The following is an 11,571-nucleotide window of genomic DNA, read 5'->3' as shown; positions in this document are numbered from 1 at the left end:
TCCCCTTTGAGAAAGAGGGCTGGGAGAGAGGAGAGAGGTGGCTCTTTGAAAAGGGCCTATCAAAGCTGTTAAAGGGGAAAAATGCTTTCATAGTAAAAAGGTAAAATTATTCATCATGCTACAAATATCCCTGAAGATATCTAACCTCAGTGAGTCTTATGTGAAGCTCATGAGAGATATTTAGATTTATAATTTAGTGTTGAGTCTATGAATCAAAGCTTTTCTGGGGGCCGAGGAGACAGCTCAGTGGCATAAGCACCTGCCTTGCAAGGGCAAGGTCCTGAGATTGATTCCCAGTACCACCAAAAAAAAAAAAAATACCATCAACATATCTCACAGTCCTAGAGAAATCATTAAAAAAAAAAAAAAAAAAAAAAAACACCAGAAAAGAAAAGAAAAAGAAACAAATATACAAAGCTTTTCTTTTTTGGAAACATAAATCAATGACTGGGAACCTGGCCACCACTGTCAAATTTATAAAATTGATGTCTTTAAATTGCAAACCTGGGACCAAGACCTGAGAGGCCCCCAAGTTATGTGATACTCTGTAAGATTTGGCCTAAAACAGTTATCTGGTCCTCCCTGTTTTTGTTTTATGTACAAAGAAAGTTTTTTGGATTATTGCTTTTAGAAATGGTCTGAGTCAGGACATCAAGCTTGACTTTCTAAAGGATAATACATTAATTTCCTGTCTGATTAGTAATTATTATTGTCATTGAGAAGCACAGTGTTATTTTTATTTTTTATTTCCATTTGAATAGGACATAGAGTACTCCAGTATATTTAGCATAGTAAAATATGTCATTGAAAATAACAGTAGAAAATACAGTGCAACTGTAGAATTTTTCAGTTATAAAAAGTAAAGAAAGGGACCGGGCATGGCCCGAGTCTAACAATGCTGCTCCCCTCGTGTCTCCGCTCTCCGTGTGCACCGCTCTCGGCTCGAGCGCGCCTGCACCTAAAGAAGTAAACAGGTCATGGCACGTTTAACAAAAAGGCGACAGGCGGATACAAAAGCTATCCAGCATCTTTGGGCAGCAATTGAGATTATAAGGAACCAGAAGCAAATTGCCAACATTGACCGAATTACAAAGTATATGTCTCGAGTCCACGGTATGCATCCAAAAGAGACCACCCGTCAGCTGAGTTTAGCTGTGAAAGATGGTCTTATTGTCGAAACTCTGACAGTGGGCTGCAAAGGTTCCAAGGCTGGGATTGAACAGGAAGGATATTGGTTACCAGGAGATGAGATTGACTGGGAAACAGAAAATCATGACTGGTATTGTTTTGAATGCCATTTGCCTGGAGAGGTGTTGATATGTGACCTGTGTTTTCGTGTGTATCATTCCAAGTGTTTGTCTGATGAGTTCAGGCTTAGAGACAGCAGTAGTCACTGGCAGTGCCCAGTTTGCAGGAGCATTAAGAAGAAGAATACAAACAAACAGGAGATGGGCACATACCTGAGGTTCATTGTTTCCCGCATGAAGGAGAGGGCAATAGATCTTAATAAGAAGGGGAAGGACAATAAACACCCAATGTACAGGAGGCTGGTGCATTCAGCTGTTGATGTTCCCACCATACAAGAGAAAGTGAATGAGGGGAAATACCGAAGTTATGAAGAATTCAAAGCTGATGCCCAGCTGCTTCTCCACAACACAGTGATTTTCTATGGAGCAGACAGTGAGCAGGCTGACATTGCGAGGATGCTATATAAAGATACGTGTCATGAGCTGGATGAACTTCAGCTTTGTAAGAACTGCTTCTATTTGTCAAATGCTCGTCCAGACAATTGGTTCTGCTATCCTTGTATACCTAATCATGAGCTGGTTTGGGCTAAAATGAAAGGTTTTGGGTTTTGGCCAGCCAAAGTCATGCAGAAAGAGGACAATCAAGTTGACGTTCGCTTCTTTGGCCACCATCACCAGAGGGCCTGGATTCCTTCTGAAAACATTCAAGACATCACAGTCAACATTCACCGGCTGCACGTGAAGCGCAGTATGGGGTGGAAAAAGGCCTGTGATGAGCTGGAACTACACCAGCGTTTCCTTCGTGAAGGAAGGTTTTGGAAGTCTAAGAATGAGGACCGAGGTGAGGAAGAGGCAGAATCCAGTATCTCCTCTACCAGTAATGAGCAGCTAAAGGTCACTCAAGAACCAAGAGCAAAGAAAGGACGACGCAATCAAAGTGTGGAACCCAAAAAGGAAGAACCAGAGCCTGAAACAGAAGCAGTAAGTTCTAGCCAGGAAATCCCCACGATGCCTCAGCCAATCGAGAAGGTGTCAGTATCAACACAGACTAAGAAGTGCCTCTTCCCCTAGAATGCTGCACCGGAGCACCCAGACCACCAGTGATGGGGTCTGTCAGAGCATGTGCCATGACAAATACACCAAAATTTTCAATGACTTTAAAGACCGGATGAAGTCAGACCACAAGCGAGAGACAGAGAGAGTTGTCCGTGAAGCTCTGGAAAAGCTACGTTCTGAAATGGAAGAAGAAAAAAGACAAGCTGTAAATAAAGCTGTGGCCAACATGCAGGGTGAGATGGACAGAAAATGTAAGCAAGTAAAGGAAAAGTGCAAAGAAGAATTTGTAGAAGAAATTAAGAAGCTCGCGGCGCAGCACAAGCAGCTCATATCTCAGACCAAGAAGAAGCAGTGGTGCTACAACTGTGAGGAGGAGGCCATGTACCACTGTTGCTGGAACACGTCCTACTGCTCCATCAAGTGCCAGCAGGAGCACTGGCACGCGGAGCACAAGCGCACCTGCCGCCGGAAAAGATGAAGCCGGCCCCGCGTCGCCCGCCCGACGAGTAAGCCTCAGACACAGTGGTTTTTGTTTCCAAGAAGCCAAAATTGTTTAGAATTTGCTTCCCATTTTGCACCAGCCTTTAAACACTTTTCGTGAAGAAATTTTGCACAGTAGTTTAAATCTTTTGTTAATGCTCCTCTGGAGTTTTTCAGGGGGTAAAAAGTAACATCAGTGGAGGGTATTATTTTAAATAAATTTTAATTGAGAATTTGTTGCATTTTCAGCAAATTTTAAAACATTTTTAGGTTTTACAGAGATTTTAACCTTTAAACAACAGATCTTAAAAAAAAAAAAAAAACCAGGTGAATACAAGTGAGTTTAACAAAGAAACATTTAGAATAGATCTGAATGTAAGAACTACAGAACTCTTTCAGAATAAAACATACTACCTTGGAAAAAAAATAAAAAAAAAAATAAAAAGTAAAGAAAGTTAAATAATCCCAAAACTTGAATACTCTAATGACATACTTCCTGGAAATTAAGACAAGTAATTTGAACTTCATGCTATTTCCTTATTCTAAATCCACTTAAATGTGAATTGGAAAACCCACAGAGTTATTCAGCAAGTGCCTTAATAATCATTGTTTTCTATCATAATCTACAGAGAGATATTTTTCTTAAAATTAAAGCTGGACAAAACAAAGAGCAAAGCCATGTTATTTATGGGCATCTTTGAAATACTCCTCCTCTACATGAGACAAACAAGTTCTCACATATTAGAATGTCACTGACTTACAGGTTTATGCGATTCTTTTTTTTTAACCTCCTTTTCCAACTGTATAGTCTAGTCCCCTTACTTAAGAAGTGGGACTAGGGCTGGCCAAATAGCTCAATGGATTAAAGTGCCTGCAAGCAAGAGCAGGGCCCGGGGAGTGCTGAAAAGGCAAGGCAATGGAGACTGGGTGTGGTGGTGTGAACCTGTAATCTCAGCTCTTTTTTTCTGTAAATCTATTTTTTAAATAATTTTATTGAGAAACAAATAGCAATGAGACAGTTTTAAAACTGGTTAGTAGGACAGTTTCAATAATTAATACATTGCATATAGTTGCCTTCATAGTGGTTATTCATAGTACAAGATGCAGACATGATATCCTGTCCACAAACACTATTAGTATGAATCTTTCTATTCATTGAATTAAGAAAAAGTAGCTGTATATCTATGCTATTTTGTATATACAGATACAAAATGGTCCTTTGTTTGTATCCCCTTTTTTGGTTTAGTTTTGTCAGAGATGGGTATTCCAACTGGACTATTGGAATATTTTGCTGAATTCATGCATCTACAATATTTAAATGACAATCCCAGCTCTTGAGAGGTTGTAAACAGGCAGATCACTATGAGTCTCATCTAGTAGTGAGACACTGAACACCCAGTAGACCCTTCCCTAAAACACCCTTCCCCCCAGGAAAAAAAAAGAAGTGGAACTAGTTAGAACTCCCTGTTAACAAAATATCTTGCACAAAGTAAATGCTTTTTTTTTTTCATATCAAAGGATGCCAAACCCAGGTATCAAACTCAGGACCTTGTACCCACCGGGCGGACACTTATGCTGCTGAGCTATCTCCATGGCCACAAAGTAGATGCATTAAAAAAGAACTTCTGTGATCCAGATGCTCTCACTTTTCCCATAATAAAGGAAATATAGAATATTGACAGAACACAGGATGTGCAGTTTCTTCCAGCACTGGATCTTCCATCTGCATGGACTTCTACTCTACAAGGGCATCTGTTTTTCCCACATCCTGAGATCTTTCCAAATACCTTTTACAGCTCAAAGAATGAAGTCTTCATTTTAAGTCCACCACAATAGACTTTCCAACATTAAATATAAGGGAGAACTGATTCTGGGTTTTGTTTTACTAGATGGATTAACTTCTCCTAGGCCTGAACACTTGTTGTCAGCTGGACACTAAGCCCAAGGTCAATTGCTTATCTGTTTCCTGCCTTTTTCACCAGCTAATCAAAAAGGCTGATTCTGACTTGTTAGAGATAAATAACTATACAAAGAACTCCCTACAGCTTCTAAGCATCTAAAACACTTGCTAGCACTAATTTCTTCACTGATCTAGCATGTTTGGTAATGTTATGACAACAGAAACACCAAAGTAACACCCAGGATTCAGAGGAATATTTATTTAACATTGGATGGGCACTGCCAACGAATTAATCTTTAGAAAAATATCAGACTCTGAAGGCTCAGGGATGAAAGTTTTTGCTGGGTTGAAAGGGAATGGGCAGAATAATCAGAGTACCTGGCTGTGTTTGATTGGTTATGAATCCCAGTGACCAGCTATGCATCACAGACATCAGCTATTTCTTTCTTTTTTCTTTTTAATGTATTTGATTATTACAGGATCTCAAAAATGCATCTTGGACTCATGGTGATTCTTCTGCTTTCAGCTTCCCCAGCTCTGGGATTACAGACATGCCTGGACCCTGTGACCACCTCAGCCTGCCCTGGGGGCAGGGCTGGTGTGACATGTGGTATCAGGGACTGAACTGCAGTCCCTGCACTTGTCTAAGCTTGCCTAAGCAGTTGCTTTAGTCTACTGAGCTATCTTGCTGGCCCCAGGATCAGCTATTTCTAAGAAACAGAAGTAAAAGGAACTGTAACAAGAACTGTAACTTGAGCAAATGCAGTACACTGGCTGGTGTGCGTGTGTGTGTGCTGGGGGTGATTTTCTGTTATAGTAACAGCTTATAAAGCTCATCTCAAGACACTCTACTATTACGCATAAATTCTTAGGAAGAATTCAATAAGTTTAAGAAAAAAAAAACATGCTTTTCTTATAGAGCACAACATATAGACACACCTGCTGGTTAAATAGCCCTAGAATAATCTCAGCCTAAATGGCTGAAACAAACAAATGACCAAACACCCAAGGAAAATGTGATCCAGAGAAAGGAGTATCTGGAACATTGGTAGCAGATTTATCTTATGTATATTATTTGTTTTTGTTTTAAGATTAAAGAAGTTACTGTTTGACTTGTTCCTTTTTAAACCAAAACATCAGTGCTCAGGTTTATTCTCAGTAAATAATTAGCTGGGTTTTGGGTTGCAGTTTGGGAGTTTGTCTTTGGAGGTTTTACCATCGCTGGCTTAGGATGTTTTTGGAATAATTCTAAATAATTTCACACTAGTAGGAAGCCCTGAAATGTTATTGTTAATCAAGTCAAGCCCTTTCAGGTTAGAACTTGCTTAAATTCACACACAGCGATAGCACAAGGGATGTCAGGGTGGTGAGATGTCATGTGTGAGTGACAGCTGTCATCCCATCTCTGAGGATATAAGACCCTAAGGTCTAATAGATGTGAGCTGTCCTCATTGTGGGTGGTAAGAATGTTGTCAGTTGTGTCCAAAAGAACTTCGAATACCAGAGTTTTATGAAAAGGATTAGTTCATTTTTCCCCCACACAGAGAAAATACCTCAGCACATAAGTTACAAGGACCTCTGGCTGATAAGTGATTTATACTAAAAACACTGAACTTAGTCAGAAGAAAGCAATCCCTGCTATTTCCCTAGCCTGGAATTTGGATTCATTCCAGGCATTTCTCTCGGAATCAGGCTCAGACATCCGCGTCTGGAGTCCTAGAAAACTGATGAGCTCTTCCGCCTCATAAAAATCCTTTAGCCTTACCAGGCACACGGAGACTTATAGGAACAAAATTCGTCTTTTCCCTAATTTAGTTTCAAAGTCACCCACCCTGGCCATTCTCTTGCAGCTTTCCTTTCTCTCACCCCAGCATGTCCCTGTTTATGACCTTTCTGTCTGTCAAAACTTACTTTCGGTTTTTCCATTTTCATAGGCTCTGGAGAACACTATAAATGAGGGAATATTTTTCTTTTACTGTCCCTTAAAGGAGAGTTTTATTCACCACCATGTAGAACGCCCTGCCTTAGTCTGTTAGATTACAACAAAATGCCCTGGAATTGTTCTTGCAAAGAAGAGAAATTTATTGCTCAGGGTCCTTGAGGCTGAATGCTTCAAGATCCAGGCACCAGCAGGCTCAGTATAATGAAAGCTTCTTTCTCATAAATGACACCTTCTGTCTGTTCTCAAACCATGTTTATACGGACACCGATCCTACTCACGATGGAGGAGCCACTATGACGTAGCCACCTCCCAAAGACCCCGACTTGCACCATCATGACCTCGAGAAGTCAAGTTTCAGCGTACGGGTTTTGCGGGAACATATCCGGATCATAGCGTGGATAAACCGGAGGTAGTCTCTAAAATCAACTGGGATTTTCTGTTCTATATCTTAAATTAGCCTTACCACTACAATGCACACTAAAACGCCAATAAATTATACATTTATAAAGATTAGAAAGAGTTTAATCCCTGGTACCGCATGCGTGCTGACCCCAGAACCCTCAGCACACCGTGCCACCCCTGGTGGCACACTCCTGTAATCCCAGCGCTATGGAGGCTGAGACAGGAGCATCACTGTGAGTCCGAGCTGCATAGTGAGACCCTGTATCCAATAAATACACAAATAATTCAATAAATTTTTAAAAAAGATTACACTTTGGGTATTGATCGTTTAATATTATATAGAGATTTTGAAGCACACGATGTGACTTTGTCCAAATAAAATTAAACAAATAGTATCTGCAGTTAGGAGTGAAGATGAGGTCTTGAATTTTAAAAAATAATATACTTCACAATTTTTAAATGGGAAAATAACCTACAAAAATATGCAAAAAACAAAAATATTATGCCCAGGAGATAGCTCAATGATCTAAGCGCCTGCCTGGCAAACACAAGGACCTAGGTTCCGTCCCCAGTACCGGATGCTGTGCTGGCTCCAGAGATGGACGTGGTGGTGCATGCTTGTAATCCAAGTGCTAGGGAAGCTGAGACAGGAGGATTACTATGAATCTGAGCTGCGTAGTGAACCCTTGTACCAAATAAATAAATAAAAGACTAAAAAATTTTGAAAAGGTATTGACACAATCAGTAACAAGTTATATTTCTTTCAAGATTTTATATGTGAGGGGTGATGGAGATAGTTCAGTGGTCTAAGCACCTCCCTAGGCAAGCTCAAAGACCCGAGTTCTATTCCCGGTACCACATGCCCTGCAGACTTTGCTGTGGGTTCCCTGAACTGGCTACCAAGACCAGGAGTGATGGCACACCCCTGTAATCCCAGTGCTGGGGAGGTTGAAACACGAGGTTCTGAGCTGTGTAGCAAGACCCTGAACCAAATACATTAAAAAGAAAAATAAAGATTTTATGTTTGAGCAACTTGATTCATTTCTGAAAACCCTGGTGTTAGATATCAAGTCATTGAATTACAAAAATACATTAATTTTAATAGGAAAAAATGTTCCATCCAAATTCGAGATGCCAAAAGATTTTTTTGCAGATAGCAAAACATATCAAATGAATGTTTAAATGTTTCTATAAATAGCAATATTTTTAAAATAAATAAATCAGGTTGAGCATAAAATGCTGTGCTTTGGGAGCTGATTGAGGAGCATTGAGGGTGGGTGTGGGGCATGAAGTTTAGGGGTATAGCCTTCATTCTCAGAGACTCCCACAGGTCAGTGATCATCCTTTAAGCAATTTGCGGGGAGATCATGGTTAGTTTCCACTCAAATGCTACTTGCTTAAAAAAAACATTTATCATATCTCACAATTTTACGGGTCTATTGGACTAGTCCTTTAAATGCAGGCCAGCTTGGATAATCTGTGTAGATGGCTAGGAGTAAACTGGAATATGTTGGTGTGGGACAGCAGTAAACAATCTTTTTCTAGACAGGAGACACTGGAGGTATCCTAGACCACATTGTCTTTGTTACAACCACCCAATTCTGCCTGTGTTGTATGCACACGGCCCTGCACATATGTAAACAGATGGGTATTCTTGATAGCCTCAGGTCTAGGCTGGCCTCGCTCAAGTCTTTGGGAACTGGGATGCAAACTGGTCTAAAGAAGTGATTCTCATGATGAATGTGTATTAGGATCACCTAAAGAAATCCTTAAAACATATCTCTGGGCCTCACATCCAAAATTTCTAAGTCAAGGAGCCCAGTTGGATTGTGGTGCATTTACTTTTTTTTTTTTTTTTTCAGTGGTACCAGGGATCAAACTCAGGATTTTGGGCTTGCCATGCAAGCCCTTATTCCACTGAGCTATCTCCCCAGCCCAGCATTTTCATTTGTAACAAGGTCTTGGATGCTGCCAGTGATTGGAGGACTATATTTTGAGGGCTATTGGTCCAGCATGTTTCAGCTAAGATGGCTTAATTCTGCTCCATGAGTCTCTTGTGTCCAGGAAGCTGGTATGGGAGGTCTCAGGGTTCCAAATTGCAGCAAGAAAGGGCAAGCCCCATGCATGGGTGCTTGCCAAGCCTCTGCTCACATTATACTTGATATTGTCCTGTTGCCCCCAAACAAGTCACAAAGCCAGGTTCCATTGATAAAGAAGAGAGACCACTCAGTGGTGTGCACAAAGAGAAGTCTGAACAAACTCGACTCTATTATTTCAGCAAACTACCATAAAATATCAAAAAATGATACAGTATAGAAACACACCTTTGGAACAAAATAAACACTGAACACAAAGGGTTTTTAAACACATGGAGATAACACACACAGAGAGAGACACACACACACACACACACACACACAAGGAAAGGAGAATCATAGAGGACAGTACCTATTTTAGTCTCTTTGTATGTTTACAAGGCAAAATAATCTGAATTCATATACATAGCATACACAATGTGAATTTATTCAATAGGATATACCATATTAGAAATAGCCTGAAATGGTATCAATGCATAACTTCGCTGATGTTTTGGAGGACTGTGGGGTAATAAGTTACACTGAAAAACTGAAAAACACTGTGATCTTTCAAGAACTGCCTTATTCAAGTAATGTGAGATAAATTTATGTATATTGAATAGTGTCGTAATTTTTAATAAGGAGAAATATCAGACAAAAAGTTTTATTTTAGTTAAACTCACAAAATGGGTGCTCTAAAGATGACAAATAGTTCTGAAGGATGTTTCTAGGGATCCTTGGGATGGAACTCTGGGATACTCTCCTTATACTATGAAAAAGCCAACACACAGCTTGCTACCTACCCATAGCTAGCCTCTTACTGGATTTCCCAGCTTCATAGATTAGGGAAGTTATGGCATTGATTTATAAAAAGTGTCTTATACTAATTCTATTTTTTCAGGAACCTGTTTTAAAACAAAAGAACTAAAGCTGTTTATCAATAAAATTTGGGGAAAAAAACCCCAAAAACAAAAGAACTAAAGCCGAAATGAATGATTCCCAATCCAAATGCCTTACACTATGCCTAGCATTGCATTTCATGAGACATAGAAAAATACTTAGGCATATCAGTGTAAACTAAAGCACACTGAACATCTTGCACTTGGTTTACTTTATTGTGGATTAGAAAAATCAATTTTGCTTACATGACTGTGTAGCTTCAAAACTGATGAGAGAACCAAATGATTCTATGAAGTGGTCCATGCTGAACTACCAAATTAAAACACAAATTGAAAAATAATATATCCTTCCTATAAGGAGAGCTGCTATATAATATGATGAGCCACTTTTATGGTTCTGAACACTTGATTAAATCTAGAATTAAAAAAGATAGTAACCCTAACCTCAAGAGGCTAATATTGTAAGTGAGGGCCACACAGCAAACATTAGGTCGGGCAATAACAAAGTATCAAGGGTTAGAAAATCACCAGATTGAAGGCTGTGCTTTAGGTTGGACGCTTAAAGAGTGAACATTTTCCATCTTCCCCCCAAGTACAGAGATGGAAATAAGCCCATGAGGTATGTGTGACTACTCTGGCGAATTTTAAGGAAAACTATTACCTAAAGATGTTGATCAGTTTAGTGGAAACAGGAAGAAGTAATATAAATTTATCCCTAAACTGTAAGTATTGAGTTGGTTCTTTTCTTTTCACATAATTACCATTTGTGAATGTTCTCACTAGTAGGTATGGCAGCCATCTTTTTTCTTATCTACCCTGTGAGCAGAGTAGCTTCCTGTTATGAACTGAGTATTTATGTACTTCCTCAAAATTCATGTTAAAACCCTATCCCCAGCATCGAATGTATTTGTCTTTGGAGGTGGGGCACTTAGGAAGTTTAATGTGTAGAGGAGGTCATCAGGGGATGAGAGCTCATGATAGTGTAATGTCCTCCCTGAAAGAAGAAGAGGGGTTAGAGTTCCCTCACCCTCACCCGCATAATCACTCTATATGGTACACACCTAGAAGGCAGTTATCTGAAATCAAGAAGAAGACCCGCACCAGGAAGCACAATCAATTGGCACCTTGGTGTGGATTTTCTGGTATCCAGAACTGTTGGGAATAAATTTCTGTTGTTTAAGCTACTTGGCTTATGGTGTTTTGTTATTGTAGCTTGACTTAAGACACCTATGAATACTTTCAGATGTTTACAGAGAGACCTGCAAAGAGCATCCCAGTCAAGGTGCTTTTGATTAGGGTTCTAAGTCAAGGGTCAGAAGGCAGCATTGGTCTATTCTGTTTTCATTTCAAGTGACAAAAATAACCTCAGAACAGTGTCACTACTGTCCTCCTATATCTTCTCTGGGCTATTTTCTCTCCTTAATATCTGAGGCAATTCTAGATGCTCTGGCCTGTCAACAATCCACTTCTATGAACAGAAACATTCACTTCTCTTCTGAAAAATACACTCAGATGCATGCTAGCAAGAAGGGCCTATTTTGTAAAACTTCCCAGGTAAGACATGCTTCCT

At 39.8% G+C, this 11,571-nt stretch overlaps 1 protein-coding gene across 1 annotated transcript; it reads left to right on the top strand.

Moving 5' to 3' along the window:
- The first annotated feature begins 875 nt into the window (after positions 1 to 875).
- LOC101566508 (zinc finger MYND domain-containing protein 11-like) lies at positions 876 to 3,195 on the top strand. Its single transcript, XM_023712022.1, is given in 3 exon segments — positions 876 to 1,253; positions 1,416 to 2,302; positions 2,304 to 3,195. Coding segments are annotated over 3 exon segments (1,641 nt in total). The 5' UTR covers positions 876 to 977; the 3' UTR covers positions 2,782 to 3,195.
- The last annotated feature ends 8,376 nt before the right edge of the window (positions 3,196 to 11,571 follow it).

The sequence above is a fragment of the Octodon degus genome, unplaced genomic scaffold, assembly GCF_000260255.1.
Source record: "Octodon degus isolate 3935 unplaced genomic scaffold, OctDeg1.0 scaffold00022, whole genome shotgun sequence".
Taxonomy (NCBI): domain Eukaryota; kingdom Metazoa; phylum Chordata; class Mammalia; order Rodentia; family Octodontidae; genus Octodon; species Octodon degus.
Note: the sequence above shows the minus strand (reverse complement) of the source record. Positions and strands in the feature narration are given on the sequence as shown.